The sequence below is a fragment of the Vicugna pacos genome, chromosome 13 (genome assembly GCF_048564905.1).
Source record: "Vicugna pacos chromosome 13, VicPac4, whole genome shotgun sequence".
NCBI lineage: Eukaryota > Metazoa > Chordata > Mammalia > Artiodactyla > Camelidae > Vicugna > Vicugna pacos.
In genome coordinates, this window is record NC_132999.1 from 59,104,537 (window position 1) to 59,122,021 (window position 17,485).

At 40.7% G+C, this 17,485-nt stretch overlaps 1 protein-coding gene across 8 annotated transcripts in view; it reads right to left on the minus strand.

Annotated features, from left to right (window-relative positions):
- The window catches only part of VPS13D (vacuolar protein sorting 13 homolog D), a 224,918-nt gene that overhangs the window by 159,466 nt on the left and 47,967 nt on the right, over positions 1-17,485 (minus strand). For all 8 annotated transcript variants that reach the window (XM_072975362.1, XM_072975361.1, XM_072975360.1 and 5 more), the window contains exons 26-31: positions 12,000-12,222; positions 9,275-9,485; positions 6,418-6,589; positions 6,123-6,235; positions 4,261-4,473; positions 740-1,005 (exon numbers count right to left, since the gene is read on the minus strand). In XM_072975362.1, coding sequence (XP_072831463.1) covers positions 740-1,005; positions 4,261-4,473; positions 6,123-6,235; positions 6,418-6,589; positions 9,275-9,485; positions 12,000-12,222 — 1,198 coding nt within the window. The remainder of the gene's footprint in view (positions 1-739; positions 1,006-4,260; positions 4,474-6,122; positions 6,236-6,417; positions 6,590-9,274; positions 9,486-11,999; positions 12,223-17,485) is intronic.

Consider the following 17,485-nt stretch of genomic DNA (forward strand, 5'->3'; position numbering starts at 1 on the left):
TCCATGTAACAGTTCAAGTTGTTTACAAAGAGCATGGACCAGTTTAATGTAGATTTTTTTTGAAATTAGTAGATGCAGTTTCCTACTCAACTGTACATGGCAAATTTACTCTTCGTTTTCATCAAAAACATGGATAAACTGAACTTCTGGAACTAAATCCATTTAAAACGCACTGTGCTATCCAGCTGCTGTCAAACCACTGAGTGGTACACAGGGGATATCACCAACATAACAATAAATACACAGGCACCTGTAGATGTACTATAGGAGTCTAGCAGCTAACAAAAACCACAGTAAATCTGTTTGTAAAGGAAAATATTCTTTTTGTTAAGAAAGTAACAATCCCCTCACTCATTTATCTTCTAAACTGAGATTCTCACACAACACCACATTTGCCTAAACTCAGTAAGGCACATCTGTTGGGGCGCTAGAGATCAAAGAGAAAATTGAAGCCAGATTTAACACTGGGAAAAAAGATCACTGCCCAGGCAGTACTCAGCTGGGCATACGCATCAGGCGGGCAGAGGAAAGGGACTAGATCCTGGAGCCCTCAGCGTGGGCTAGGCAATTCACACCTGAAAACAGAGGTCAAGAACTTCCGACGCCTGGTCTGCACAAGATGCAAATGCATAACTGCTCGTGTTGAAATACAAAGGCAACAGAAAAGTTATCCTGTGAGACACATACTGAGCCTGACATCCCAACTAAGAATCAGGGACTCACAACTACATATACTTACCTGTTACATTGACCTTGACCTCCAGGTGCCTTTCAGTGGACACAGGAAGGGAAGACCGCTTGGTAACTACTCCACTTTTCACAGTTTTGGGAATTACAGCAGATTCACTGCCAGAGTTACGGTGACGAGAAGGAGTAACTTTAGTTTGCTTCTTAACATCACTGGGAGTGTGGAGAAAATCATGGACTAACAGCAGCCAGTCAAATATGAGAAACACTCGGAGATTATTGAGAACTACTGTGAAACAGGAGGAATCCTTGGTAGACCTACAAGAAAGCAGATTCTAAAAATAAAACAGGAAAGGAGAAATCTGATATTTCATTAACTTGCAAACATATTACTGTGTTTGGGCAGGTGGTATTCCAGCATTTTCTAAATGGACAGCTTTGAGTATCAGTGAAGACCGAACACTGGTTTAATAAAACATTCAGTATATGTTTTCAAAAGTCAATGAGACTTTTAAACAAGAAGGAAGACGCTATGAGAAAGCAGTAGAGCGTATGCTGTCCAGCCGTTCTCAACCAGGGGTGATTCTGTCTCCGAGGAGACAGTTATCAACGTAGGAGAGACATTTTTGATTGTCACAACCGAAGAGGTTACTGTAGGCATCTCGTGGGCAGAAACCAGGGATGCAGCTAAACATCCCACAGCGTACAGGACGGCCCTGACAGCACGGAGTCATCTGACCCGAAATGTCAGCAGTGCTGAGGCTGAGAAATCCTGGTGTAGTACAAAGAGCACAGGCTTGAATCCTGTCACTTAGAAGTTGTGTTATCTTGGATAAGTCGCCTACCTTCTCTGAGTCTGTTTCCTCACTTTTAAAATGAGAAATTTGGGGGTTGGGGGCAGGAATCACTCAGACACCAGGACTGGCCATAAAATGAGGAATATTAACCGTAAGAGATAAAGCACCAGGCACATAACAGGTTTGATAAACGTCAGTTCCCTCCCCTACAGGCTGTTTCTAGAAGATCAATGAGGCACTCTTTCTCTGATGTCTAGGATCACTTCTATATAAAACATCAAATTTACATACTTGTACTAGGTGGCTTCTCTAGCTGGAACTGACCTGAGAGCCCAGATCTTTTAGCCTAAGAAGGGGGACAAATAAGATGACGTTTACTGAGGGTATCACCCCAAGCACCCTAGAAGTAGAGTCGGGGAAGGAATATTAGTTTTGTTGCTCTCTCAGGCCGGGCCTCAAACCATGTGGTCGGGGCTTATCCAGGCCTTGTTAGTGTTATGAGCAGGCGGAGATGGGTAAGACAGAAGAAAGATGGGAAAGGGACACTCCTACAGGGTTTTCTGGGTTGAACTTTGTTCTATGAGCCCAAGATCAACTCTGGACTCTAACTACATGTACCAGGTTCCCCACCCTAAAAGGGGCTTCTATTCAGAAAAAGCTGATTCAGAGATATTTTTAAGGCTGGCTTCTCTAGTCTCTTGTTTCAGAACCTAAACCTGGCTCATTGCCTCCAGAAAAAGGGCACAACGGCGCATGTCTCCTTCACACAGACACAGCATTTTTCACAGAAACACTTCACCCTTTTGTAATAGAGAAAAAATGTTGCCCTCAGTAAAATTTTTCCACCCCATTTTGAACACAGATTGTCAGAGCTATGAACTAACTGGAAAGTTAGAGTGTGTCTGATTCCTTTTCTGGAAAATATTTCAAGCCTTTAAACACTGTGAAGTGATTTATATTTGACACACAAAATCCCAACAGAAGAGCAATTCTTCCTGAGACACAGAAAGTTTTCAAAAGTTCCAATCAAGAGAACATTTTAACCCTGGGCTCAATAACAATGGCATTTCTGTTAGCAAGAGCTAAGGTGGAGGATTTTATTATTAGACTCCAAGAAATTACACACCTTTAGCATGTAAATATAATAGTATTTTAAGGCTTACTGTGTATTAAAAAAATGCGACAGGTGGGAGAACTAGCTAATATTTAGGAAGCCAGATCAATAGCACAGCAAATCCCCCCAGAAACTGTTTCTGCGGATGGACCAGATACATGCAAGCCTCCCGTTCAAATAAACATCGTCTTCAAACAAAGGAACTGCAAATCACAGCCAGCCTATCATCTGACTGCAGTCAGCCCAATCACTAATGCGGTGGGCCTGACAACTGTCAGGAAAGACAGGGGCTTTGAAATCAGAGGCAAGGCTGAGTTCTGACTACTGCACTTACTGGCTGTGTGAGAAGAGGTACTTAACCGCCTCCCAGCTTCCATTTCTGTATCTGTAAAACCGGGAAGAAGCCACCCACTGTACAGACTTGGGAGAATTACGTTAAAGGCTGGTAAACTGCCTAGCCCCTGGTACAGCTCAACAAGAGGCAGCTAGCACTCCTATTATTGAACTTTTTAAAAGTTAATGCACAAGTTTAAACTACTTCCCTAAAGGCATATAGAGACTGCAACCTCTCCCTAAAAGAAAAACTTCAAACCTAAGGAATTCACTGAACAACACACTGAAATGTCAGGCATATTTAAACATTTAAGTACAAGAATAATCTTGATAATTTTTTTTACCTTTTTTGCTTAACCAAGAAGCTTTCCCCAGCCTTTTTACTTACTGTTTTATATCTACAACATATCTGATGACACTAAGCACTAACAGAAAGAAACTGATGTCAGTTCCAAAGGTCTCCTTTTGAATTTCTTTCAGTCAGACCTAATTTTCCAGTTTTCAGGTCTATGCCCACTTAAGTCATAAAATCGTATTACAGTAGTGTATCATAAAATAACAGAAGCTACATGGGGAATAATAATAACAACTCCCATCTGTGCCAATAGTATGCCAGAATCATCTTATATCATTATTACCTCCACCCCATGTGGTGGACATCATTATTCCTCCCTATTTTGTAGAAGATTAAAATGTGGCTCAAAGAGATTAATTAAGCAACTTGCCCTAGGATGCATGACTAGAAAGTGGTAGATTAAGGTTTTGAGTACAAGTCTATATGATTCCAAAACATACACTAAAGCGTATGTCGCATACAACACTGCCTCCCATACTACTAGGAAGAAAAACATAATATAGTTCAAACAGGCTAAAGCTTTTTTTACATGAAGTCACTCATTACAACCTGCATACATAAATCGATAATGCAAGTCAAAACCACCTTCTCTTCTACCATTTCTGCAGACCAAAAGACTTTTTTTTCCCCTTAAACAAGCATAATTTCTTCCTTCCCCAAGTCATTTTACATACTAAAACATTCTCCAGCTGATAGGGAAGTTGATGTTAAGAACCTTGTTTGTCTAAACTACTTTTTTTTAAGGCAACAGAGACATCTTCTGGCCAATAAATGAAACTGCATGGTTCAGGAAAACTATGTTAACATACAGTACACAGCACTGATAAGCCATTATCTATTTACCTTTTCGATGATTCGTTGGTCCTTTGACCAAGGTCCTTTGATCAGTCTAAAGCCGATATGGCCTTGGCCCACTGGCCATAAGAGGAAACATATTGACAAAGAAAGGCAAAGTCAGGGTCTGGAGCTACTACCTGAAATGCAGTTCGATCTGAATGGATCCTTGGGCAGTGTTGCTGTTCTTAGAAGGCTGAAAGATACAGGTGAATACGTTTGTCATGCCAGGGCTGGTCTTCTGCCCAGCAGAGCGGGTGTCAAAAGCCATCATGGAATGGGAAACCAAGTTAACGGACTTGGTTTGGTTGGAAAAGCTCTCATAGAGCAGTTTACATTTCTTGAAGTCAAATCTAAGGGAGAAAGCAGACAGTTAAACTCTTCCACTTTACAAAATTACGTATGTTTAAGATCAAAGAACAAAGTCATAAACATGCCTTAGTTCTATAAAGGAGAGTAACTTTCATCCTAAGAGCTTTCACTGACTTTGACTCACTGATTTTAAGTCTCCTCGAAATGGGTTTAGTGTCACTGTGTCTTGCATCTTACTTGCCACTTCCAAGGAGATGACCTTGTTCATAGGCACTTCGTGAGGAATAACAATATCACATATTCATTATTTCCTTGGTTCATTAACATTCTCATTTCTTACCTAACTCTAAAAAGGCTGTATATTTTTAATGATCCCCAAGGGATACTGAGAGTCCCTTTAGTCCTTCATCTGTCAACTCTCAGCCTTCCTGGAGGTCTCTTCCTCCAGAATCTGCCAAATTTTTAATGTAAGATGACTAGCACTTACTGGGAACCACTACAATAAATAATACTTTTCATGTAGACAAATAATGCAGTTGATCTACCAACAGGAAATGTATTTGGGACTGCTTTTTTTTTTTAATAACAGAGAAAGCTGCAATGGGTAATTCTTAATTACTCAGTACAATCATGATAATCCATACAGAATTACTTCATACTGGAAAACACTAAGGGCATAACCAGTCATTAGGGAGAAATGCTTGCTCACAAGATAATCAGTCCAGGATCCAAGCCTGACTATACCATGTTCTCACCAGCTAAATTAGACAGAAACCTAGATGAATTTTCAAGGGAAAGACAAAACAGAAGACAGATTGCTTCAGTGGATAAATGACTAGACTTGAAGTCCTGTTTTCAAATACTGAATCACTTTTCCAGCCATATGATCTTACACACTAGTTAAAAACTCTGCCTGTCAAACAGGAGTAGTATCTGCCCAACTTTGCATGGCTGTCAAGAGATGAAAATGAAAAAGGTTATCAAGTGTGAAAATACAACGCACTCCTGAGAGTTTCATACCAGTAATCACAAATTCCTGGCCTACGTTAACCAAGAAAATGACATAAGTGAACTGCTGGGTAAGCACATGCCTTATCTAAAGGCTGCCAGGTTGCTACTCAATTTCCAGATGCTTCCAATTGAGAACATGGGCCAAATATTGCCAAAGCTTCTGATTTTTCAAAAGAAGCTGAAATCCAAAATTTTTATGTGAAATTCCCCAATGACTGGCCAGTGAGGCAGTCATCACTGCTGGTCACTATATAGTTCTGGGTCTCGCCCTATGGAGACACACAGCAAGCCTGCTTCCTGTTTCCTCTGTGCTTGTGTGGGATGGTGTTCTAGCCCCTCGGGTTTCCCAGAGAATTTAATTGCCATTCAAGACCACTCCAGAGCTCTTATTTTTCTCGCTGGCACAAAAAGATGCTCTGTCAGCCAGGGTAACTGTAGTGAGCGGAGCAACCCAAGACCCATAGTGGACACAAAACATGAGGCCAAAATCATCACTGTTCTATGTCACCAGTATTTTGGAGTGTCTGTTACTACAGTATAAACTCAGCTAACCTGACTGACAGAGGATGGATTTAAACCTTTAAAAAGCACTGTGCACCCTCTGCTCCATGCTAGAGCAAAATGTGTGTATTGTTTGTATTACGTTATTAACAAGAAAACAATACAATTAAAGCCATACCTGGCTAGGGACCCAGCACCTTCTTTCCCTTTTGGATCTTTCAGCTCCAGACTTACATTCACCATATCAACAAGGAAACACATGCACGTGTATACTTCTCCACTCAGAACAGTCTGGAAAGGAAAATGCCGATCAACTCAGAGCTGATGCCAATCTAAAACTGGAGTTAATGTCATGAAACCTAATTTGCTTGTTGTCCCATCTTCTTTCCCCAGGTGACTCTGAGGAACAGATACACAGGGTGACCATCTGCTGAGGCTACGAGTGTTACAGGAGAACCCAACACCTCACTCACGTGAATCCTTGGGTCTTGTAAGTCATACGGCCGCATGAACTCCTCTATGGGCTCTCCGAGGTTGTTCTCTAACAAACCCCGGATCAGCTTGTATTTGTACAGATCCAGGGAGCAGTGGACTGAGGAGAGGTTGCCATGGATAGATATGTCTGGCACAGTATGACTTATTTCTCTACAAAGAAAGGAAAAGAATCACTTCCACAAACAAATCACTAACTTAACATTCACATAGCTCACATCCAAATATAAGTGCTAAAATGTACCCACCTACATTATCGATCAATTTATTCCCAATTTCCAATTACAAAAATTTCACATACATGCAAATAAAGCAAGTTAGTACAACTGAGTATCATGTTTCAGCTATAAAAGGTCGCTTTTTTCCAAAAATATACATTTAGAAAGTCCCCAAATCTGAGTTAACTAAGTAATCTATTAATAAGGAAAAAAAATTTCATGAGACTCAGAAATAGCTTAAAACATTATAGTTGGGAAAGCAATAAAGAAAGGATGAGAGGGGATGGTATAAGCTCAGTGGTAGAACACACGCTTAGCATGCACAAGGTCCTGGGTTCAATCCCCAGTCCCTCCATTAAAAAAATAAATAAATAAAATAAGTAAATAAAACTGGGGTGGAGGCTATAGCTCAGTGGTAGAGCTCATGCTTAGCATGCACAAGGTCCTGGGTTCAATCCTCAGTCCCTCCATAAAAACAACAAGCAAACAAAAAACCTAACTACCTCTCTCACCCAAAAATAAAATAAATGAATAAAATATACATTTTTTTAAAAAAAGAATGACAAAACACAAGGGAAACAGACTCAAAGATACAGAGACAAACAGGTAGTTGCCAGAGGAGGGTGTGGGTGGGATGAAATAGGTGAAGGGGATTAAGAGGCACAAACCTCCAGTTATACGATAAATAAGCCACAGAGATGTACTCCACAGCACAAGGAATATGGCTGATAACATTGTAATAACTTTGGATGGAAACAGATTGTTACTAGATTTATCATGGTGATCATATCATAATGTACACAAGTGTCAGATCACTATGTTGTACACCTGAGAGTAACATAAGATTGTACCACAACTGTATTTCAATAAAAAAGAAAAGATGACAAGCTCTTTATTTACTTAATGATAACTAAAGGAAGAAACCAGTGTTCATAATGAGTCCAAATGGGACATTAGAATAAACCCTGAATCAGTCACTCGTTTCAGCTGAGATGGGCGGGAGTAAGTTGAAAATCCCCAGGTCAGGGGAATATATCTCATCCCAACACTGAAGAGCTTTTTCTCTCCCCTCCCAGGGGTGAAGCGGGCATCATGGATCCTGCAGACACTATGCTCTGAGTATATAAAGTAGAGGGTTAGGATCTGAAGTGGAAGAGGAATATAAAAAACTACTTTGTTTATGAAGATACAATAAGGTGAAAAAAGACCAGCTATGCAACTGACAAAGAAAAGCTGGAAAGGATTATGAAGAACCTCTTTGGTCCCCGTGTCTGCGGCTTAAGAAGCCGACAGGACACCTTGTGTTCAGTTATCACCTTCTATCTGGACTAACAGAGTGTAATTGTCTGCACATAAACACTGATGGAAGTGGGCAAAGTTTAGATAAGCAGAGTAGCAAAGCACATTTTTTGGGAAAGCATTACTTGAAAAGAAAACAAAGTGTTCGATTTCTAAATAATGAAGCTCCTCTTAAGACTTCTAAGCCAGCAAAATCAAATACAGCCCATGCCAACCATAACTGAACGCCTGCCAGGGAGCACTTGAATAACAAGTCAGAATGAAACGCAAAAATCCCAGTGAGAGCGGCTAAACTGTACCATTGATCCAGAGAGAAACAAAAAAGTGACACTAAATGACTTGCCCATACCCAAGAGCTGCAAAGGGAGTGGTGACCAAAGAGGGATTAAAATCACACTCTGGACAAGCTGTGACAGTGCTTTTTGCAGTGCTACAAATGAAAATCTCTTTTATTACTTTCCAGCCACACCCCATCTTTCCCTGGAGTTGAGATGCAAATGCTGCTTTCTCCAAAATTAATGCCCCAAACTGAAAGGCATCACTCACTGTAACCAGCAGTTCCCAGTCCATGCACAGGGGTCAGGTAAGCGTCAGCACCGTGTTAATATACACTTGAGGCTCGGCCCTGGGAGCCAGGTTCTGGCAGCCTCAGGCAGGGTCTGGGAATGTTTGTTTTCAGTAAGTTTCCCAGGCAGATGGGGAACTAATGACAACAGAAGCCATGCTCTAAACTACAGAAATTAAGAATCCTGTGTTTCGAGGCCAATTAAAAGATAAATCAATCAGTTCATGAGTCTTTATGGAGTACTTTCAGATGGCTTAATGGAGTGAAATGGGCAAAACTGCATCTAAATAGTTACTCTAAACGGAGCTCCAGGGTCAACAGCAACAGTAGGTCCAGAATCTATGTACTTGGAACATACAATTCAAATGTCACCTCCTCCAAAATACTTTCCCTGCCGTCACTATGTCCCTACCCCCACCACAATCTATGCTAAATTCATGTCTCTTCCTCTTTGCTTCCAAGGCACCTGTTGCCATCCTACAACATAATTTTTAACACTGAATCAAACGCTAAATCACAATCATCTACTTTCTTTCCTCAATCTGCCAACAAAACGCAAGCTCCATGAGGGCAGAAGTTTCTTCTTTCATCATAGGAGTCCTCATGAACAGTAAACAGTAGGGACTTTAAAAATATTTGTTACATAGATGAAAAAATACGTGAATACCTATGCCCTTCCAGACTTAACAGCACTGATTTCCAAGCTGATTATGATTCTACTTGTAATAGACAGTTATTTGGATATAAAACACTCACTTGTCCAAATTCCTTTCCACCTGCAATTTCAGCCTACAAGGCTCTGTCAAGAGACTTCCTCCTGTCTGTCGCACAAAATAAGAGGCGAAGATCAGGTCTCCACTGTTGTCTTCCGAGGCCTTTGAATACTCCCGTGGATGTCTCTCCGCAGCAAAGATGTCCATGTCTTGTAGATCCACGACAATGCAGTCCAGCAGGCAGACATGGTCTTCTGCAAGGACCCAAGGAAAGAGAGACAATGAAGAAACTGGGCTGGACCTGAAAGGGCTGGACCAGAACAAAACTAAAAAGCCAAAAAAAAGTTCATCGTGTCTTTGGAAAATGTTTACAGAGCTACCTGCTTCAGAAAACTGAGTGACTGGAAGTCTCCACTCTGGCACCAAGACCTCCCTCCACAGTGCTCCATGTGCCAGACACCTCCTGCTCACCCCCTGCACACAAGTGCATACTGTGCCTCATCCCCTCAGTGTCTCACCGTTGTCCCGAGACACTGACTGAGGCTAAAGCGTTTATGGCTAAAAGGCTTTGATATGCATCTCTGCCAAGGATACCCCACAAGGGTCTCGTGTAGAGATAATGTTACCCAAAGGTTTATAAAATTTTCCAGCAGCAAAATTCTTTTTCCAAACAAACATCACATACAACCATTTCCACTACCACTGATCTAATTCAAACTACCTCCATTCTTGCCGAGACCACCACAAACTCCCCTCCAATACACCTATACCACGCCGGTCTGCCCTCATAAAACCATTCTGCCCACAAAATACCTCAGTAATCCTTAAAAAAAAAAAAAAAAAAAGAGAGACCAAAACATTCTCTTCCTTTACACACTTCGATGGCTATGTTTAACCCAAAGCTCCTCCTGGGGAAACCCCCCCAAATCCCTCTAAGGCCCTGCATAAGCCCACTGCCTGTACCTCCAGCTCATCTCACGACACTGTCCACCGGCCCACGGAGCCTCAGGCTCACTGGCCTTTGTCTCCCTGGAACGCCAGGCTCTTCGCTGTGTGGCAGTCTTACATATGGCGTCACCCTCCTCTCTCGATCTCAAATGGGACTGAGTCCTCTCTACTCTTTCTTTCTATGCCATTCTGTCTTTCCCATAACATTTAACTTAATCTGTCAACATTGAGATGCTTATTTAATAGCTTTCTCATGTCATTCACGTGGTAGCAGGAACTATGTCTAATAGCATGTTAACCCACAGGAGAACAAAATGTTGTAACACCTGGATTAGACAGGCACTAAATAAGCTAGCTCTTGCCTTTTTACTATATCGATAAACTTGTGAAGCAGACAAAAGTGGAGCTGATCCAGTAGAAGGGGATGAGGGATGCGAATGAAGGGCTTCAGAGATTCCCCAGGGTTTTCCGGGAATCCTAGGGATACACAGAAGCAGTTTGAGAACCACTACTTTAATCCAATCTTAATCACATACAGAAGAATTCCAGAAATAAACAGCAAATCAGGAGGAGAAACAACGCCAGGAAAGAGACCGTTCTATAAAACATCCCAAATCACTTTGTATTGGCTTTCACATATTTATAAAGTTGGCCTTATTCCCAACCATCATTGCTATCCTAACAACAGCAGCAGCAGCAGAAGATAACAGGTACTGAGTGACCCTGTGGGCGCGCGCACCCCGCCCCGCCTGTGCTAGAGACATTCGTTACCTATACAGGGTGGTGGGCAAGGATATCACGTAAGTTAAGACTTCGGGTTCTAGGGTCAGGCTGCCTAAACTGATGGTCCAACTCTCCCACTTACTATCTACATCTACACTACCATGGGCGAGTCACTTCATCTCTCTAAGCCTCTGTCCCTTCATCTATAAAATGGGGATGGGTATCACTACGATAAAATGCAAACATTTACAAAAGAATGTGCCACAATGTCTGCCACACGGTTAAGTGTTCAGCAATCAGTCTTTTGATGAGGATTACAATAATCTCTTTTCATCATCAATGTAACCATAAACCACTTTCCTGTCACCTCTAGGACTGGAGGTACCACAGGGAGTTAACCACTCCTTGCATCTCTCTAACAAAAGACATCCAGCAGCCTCCCTCAGCTCGTGTCCCACATCAACCACACTGGGCTGATTTTCATCTGCTGCCTTTAGTGTCTAAAACCATATTCTGCTTCCCCATCTACTTGGAGCAACACCTCACTTATCCAATCCTGAACCACCCATTCAGAACACATTTAAAAACTAAAAGGCCAAAATGAGACTCTCATCTGGAATGACTCGTTCTTACTCTCTAGAGAAGAGCACCAATAATTGGGTGGTTCATGTCTTTTAAAAATTGTTACAGTATTTCTGTTGTTACCTAATTCATTCTAATATTTTTTCAGAGTTCTTTTTTACTGCTCTGGAATTAAATAGTGACTTGCAACGATGTCTAAGGACACAGTAACTGTCCTAATTATATTATCACCATCTGGTGACAACTATCTTGACATATAAGTCCCAACAGACGATATAAATCTCTTTATTTACTCTATGCCTTGCTAACTTTACTCTCCTTTAAACATCACCCAATGCTAAATCCATATCCTAAAATTCGTGAGCCTTCTAAATCAGTATCAAAATCAGATTACCATTAAAGATGTGCTACCACTTTGTCGGCAACTGCATGTACAGGATGCACACCCCTTCGGTTTCCGCAATGGTCCCACGAATTTCCCCACCTCCACCACGCAGCTCTTTCTCCTCTGTTACCTGGACTACTGGATGTCTGGCGGACAGAGGGTGTGGCTTGTGGCCCCTGCTGCTTTGTCGAGGTCCTCGGCACAGACTCACTCTTCAGGCTGCCTAGACTCACCCCAACAGGAGGCGGCATGAACAGCCCCTCGAGTTGGGTCCCTTTCGGGTCTTCGGAGCTTGTCATTTTCCTCATACTGTGTTTGGGAGTGCCAGTTGGGGAAGCTGAAGGCACAGACTCCTGGGAAGAAACAAAAGAAAACTAGAAGGCAGAAATAGGGGTGACTATATCTACTATCCTGAAAGTCCCGTCCCAGTCCCTGGACTCTTCAAAGACTCTGTACCACTTGGTACTTCTCAGCTCCCAGATCGCATACACAAAAGGGTAACAGGGTCAAGACACTCTTCTGCCACATGTAATTATTTGCAGAGATGTTACGTATAATTATTCAGTACCTATTGAAAACTACAGTAATTTTGCAGGAACATATTTTATCTTTTGGCTTCAGAGCAAATGTCAAGATACTAATTGCTCGGTGGTTTAATCCAGGTCAAATACAACAAAAGCCAATCTCTCAGCCATATGACGTATTGCTGCTTTGCTGGAGAGGAGGGGCTTATTGTTCTAAAAAAATGTACCCAAGAGCAGTATGGAATTAAGCCATTTTAATGGGGCTGCACTCTCCAGAAGTCTCCCTTCCTGGGTTTACATTTCTCATCTCTTCAAGTAAACACAGATGAAAACAAAATGGAAAACATAGATTTGTCATTCCTATTACATTTCTGTTCAAGGGCAAAAACAGTAAAATTAATTCTGCAATTCTACTGAAGGTACTATACGCTTCTCTTACATACATAGTACCTTCAGTTAATTGCTAACAGGAGTAAATCTTTTTCACCAGAAGGGTTCAATAACTGGCATTTAAACCTCCCACGGTTTCTTCACCCAAGCCCCAGAGCAATACTTCTGCACGGCTTCTGCCCCGTCGGTTTGTTCTCATCTATCCCTACTCACCGGCGAGTTGGAAGGAGGAAAAGAATGGGAATTTCCCTCCAGCATGTGTGTTCCTCTGAGCATTGGAAACAGAGATGATAACACTGCCTTCGCAGTTATCTTGAGTAGTAATTATATGCTAACGGTGACAGAAACCAGTTCTTATTTTTTGCAATTCTTTCTTGCAAGGCAAATTACTAGGCAAATGCTATTATTTAAGTATTTGGACATTAAAAACCTTCCCTCTTGCTTAGTTTATTTAAACTCTAGAGAGAATTTGTTGCTCTTTCATTTGATTCCTCTCTCCATCCTCTCTGTAGTTGGTTTCAATAAATCAATGGCTTGAGGAGATTAACTCAAAGCTTTTGAAAGACTTAGAAATCATGGTTTAAGCACAAGCTGTGGTTGAGAAAAATGAAAGGAAAAGCATATGTAAAAAATTCAGACCTGAGCTCATTAAGACATGGATTTACGTCAACTCCAAACACACAGGAGTCGTAGACCTCAAAGGCAAATAACCCCTTTGCAAGCTTTGAGTTCAGGACTATTTTCTGTTCTTTAACCACTGGAATGCATACTACACAAACCTCATACGTGCAAATGCATTAAAGGGCAAACATAAATGCAAAGTGATTTTTGGACAAGAAAGTAATCATTCATTTCAAGTAGGCCTAGGTCAGTGGGACCTGACTGTACGTGTGGAGAGGTACGTTTCACAGGATAAGTTAATCTGAATACAAATACCGTAACAAGCGATGCACTCCAAGCAGCCCTTATGGAATTCTACAGAACAACCACTGGCATGTAACCAGATCAAGTTTTTCTAGGATTTAAGGAAATAAAGTAAGATAATCAAGAAAGTACTACCTAGGGCTAAAAAAAAAAAAAAATCACTTTTGATGATCCTTAAGGACTTCTCTACACAGGAGGAGAGTGATTCACCAAAATGGGGGAAAAAGTGATAGGCAGGCTTTCTCAAGTAATGAAAATATTTTAAAGGATCGTTTTTAAATTTTTCTTTTTTAAGCATATGAATGTGAATTGACTGCTGAATCCCATAAGGTTTTTCTGAATAACCAGGAGGCAAACAAGCACATTATACCTTGAAGGAAAAGGGATCCTTATATGCACCGCTGCTTAAAATCAAATCCTCAAAAACAAATACAGGAAAACACTTTCATTACAATGCGACAAACTATGTGCTGTTATTTGGCTTAATTAACAAAACAGAAACTCTTCTGTAAAAAGTTCTTGAAATATACTGGCAATTTTTCTGAATTAGAAGCTAACTTCAGAATCAGCTCATACGCCCATATTCAGATACATCTGATAAAGAAAATACGTCCTTCACCTTCTCAGGAAGGGAAGAGAAACAAAAATGGTATTATTGAACTTGAGCACCCTTCTGGCTCTAATTGATCTCTTCCTAAAAATCTAGGCCTCAAAACACAGATCTATCACAAACGCATTCCGAAGAACTCACTATATGCTCAGGAGACGGTTCCCAAGGAAGAACGAACTCCCCCTTGGGCGGCCTGGCAGCAGAGCTGGAACAAGGATGCAGCATCCTGAGGTGACAATGGGGACAATATTCACGTGCAAACACAAGCTCTGACACATTTGTTTAACATCTAATCATGTTAATTATAAACACCTCATAGTAAGGAAAAGTGAGTCAAAAATTTTAGAAGCAGTTACCAATCTTTATAAATGGATCTTTCTTCTATTTTCTTCAAGACTCTAGTTAGTAAGCAGCAAAATGCTTATCACTCAACTATGTAAAGAGATTTCCTTCATTAAGACCAAGGTTACTAGTTCTCTACTAGGCCTACTGTGGAAGACCAACGGTGATTTATTTTACTTTTAACTGTCTAAAACAATATGTAAGTGGATGCCTATTTCTCACTCTGGCAGGAAGGCCTACTATTCCAACAGGACGGATTCCACAGCAAGGTGAACAAGCAAGTTCTCAAGCATCAGCCATCTGAAGACACAGCTACCAGGCATGAGTGAAGCTGGTGACCCTCTTCTGCACCACTGAACACTGCTGCTTCAGTTTCATCCTGCGCTCTCATCACCAAATCTAGTTTATTTGAGCGGCTGTACATGAGGTGATGTACAGACAACCTGCCCTCTAACCTTTAGTCCAAACACCTTCACTCTGGGCCCTGAGACCAAGGCTGACACATGAACATGGGTCCTGTGGTTCTCATTGCCTCGCCTTCGCTTTTCCCCTTACTCCCTCGATTTCCACTCCACGAATCAAGTATTTTCAGTTTAGGATGTTTAGGTTAGTAATAGAGAGTAAATGGATGAGGGAGAAGTAAAACAAATGAAGGAAACTGAAGAAATAGTCATTTGAAAATAGTAACACTGAGTTTAAGCATTACCAACAAATACGGTCTTCCTATTTTTTACTTTCTGACCTGAGCTGAGGTCTTTTCCTAAGGCCTGGCAAGACTAGCACCCTGGTCACTCTCTCTCAGTTTCTTGTCTTCCTACGCTTAGAGAGGTGAACAGTAACTGCTCAAATTTACAACTTTTCTGTAATAACCTCTGGCTTTCTTTCATCCAAGTGATTTGAAAATTCAAAAGAGCTACAGCTATTTGGGAAAGGGCCAATTAAGACAGGAATAGCCTTTGCCAGTTTACTTTCCGCACATAAACCTAATCCTAACACTGAGAGGTAAAATCGTATATTGCGGTTAAGCGCATGGAGTACTGAAGGCAGACACACCAAGTCTGAGATCCACATTGTACCCCTCCCTCAATGTTTAATTCAGAACACATTACTTAACCTACGTAAGTCTCAATTTCTTCACCTGGAAAAATGGTATGAATAATGGTATGAATGGTATGAAAATGGTACCTCTTAGGCTGCTAGTGAGAACAAAATGAACAAATTATGTAAAGAGCTTAGCACAGGCTGATGTATAATAGGCATTCAACAAATGTCAGCTATCTGCATTACTGTTACTGTCGGCTGCCATGGAGTCCAGCAAAGCTCATTAAAACACACCTGGAATGTGGAGACAAGGGAACCCTCACACACTGTTGCTGGGAATGTAAACTGGTGCAGTCACTGTGGAAAACAGTACGAGGGTTCTCTAAAAACGGAAAATAGAACTACCATATGACCCAGCAATTCCATTCCTGGTTACATATCCGAAAAATGCAAAAACACTAATTCAAAAAGATACATGCACCTCAATGATCATAGCATATTATTACAAATGCCAAGATATACAAGCACCTAAGTATCCACCCAATAGATGAATGGATAAAGATGTGGTGTATATATATATATATGTATGTATGTGTGTGTGTGTGTATGTATATATATATATATATGTATATATGTAAAATGGAATACTATTCATCCATAAAAAAGAATGAAATCTTGCCATTTGTAGTAATATAGGTGGACTTGGAGGGCATTATGCTAAGTGAAGTAAGCCAGACAGAGAAAGACAAACACTGTATGATATCACTTATATGTGGAATCTAAAAAACACAACAAACTAGTGAATATAACAAAAAAAGAAGCAGACTACAGACATAGAGAACAAACTAGTGGCTACCAGTGGTGAGGGGTGGGAGGGACAATACAGGGGTGGGAGAGGGGAAGGTACAAACCACTGAGTGTAAAACAGGCGACAAGGATGTATGTACAACCTGGGGAATCTAGTAAAAACTGTAAATGGAGTGTAACCTTTAAAAATTGTAAACACAACATACTTCAACTATACTTCAATTTTTTAAATTGTAAAATCAATCAATCCATCAACCAATCACCTAGAACACAAGACCTTCTCTCATTTTAGCACTACTACTCAATCTCCTCAACTGCAAAAATGGGCAAGACCCCCTCCAAGGTCCTATCGGTGCTAAGTCTGTGATTTACTAGGGTTTACTACGGTTTCCCGTTTTCATCATTTATTCTCAATGACTCCCAGTTTTTCCAAATGTAAGATAAAAACACAATTCTCATCCCAATTACCTCCAAACATCATGTAAGAAACAAGTACTACTGTAGTTTTAAACTGCAAAGCAACATATTCTATAAGATTTTTTTATTAAGACATTTTAAAACAGCTTCAGACATACCTTGGGCCAATTATGTCTTCCTTACATTTACACATAATGTAAAAAAGTTAATTACTATGAGTTAAGCCTGTGAGGAAAGCATTACAAAGGTGGGTCTGTTGGTTTGTTTGCTAAATAAGTCACTACATACAGTTAATAAGGGTTATAATTTACACTATCTCTGAAAGCAAAAATACTATATTGCTATTTTACCACCTTTGTTAAGGTGGCAGGTTCCAGAGTATTATATTTGATTTTTTCCTGACTTTAAAAAAAAAATCAATACACAGTTTCAACAAGTTGGTGCATTTTTCCTTCCCAATTTTCAAGAGTAAAAGGTTAATTCAAATGTTAATGTCAAAAAATATTCTTCAAGCCACAAAAGTAACAGCAGTTGGGAATCATCTTATTGCAACATAGGAAC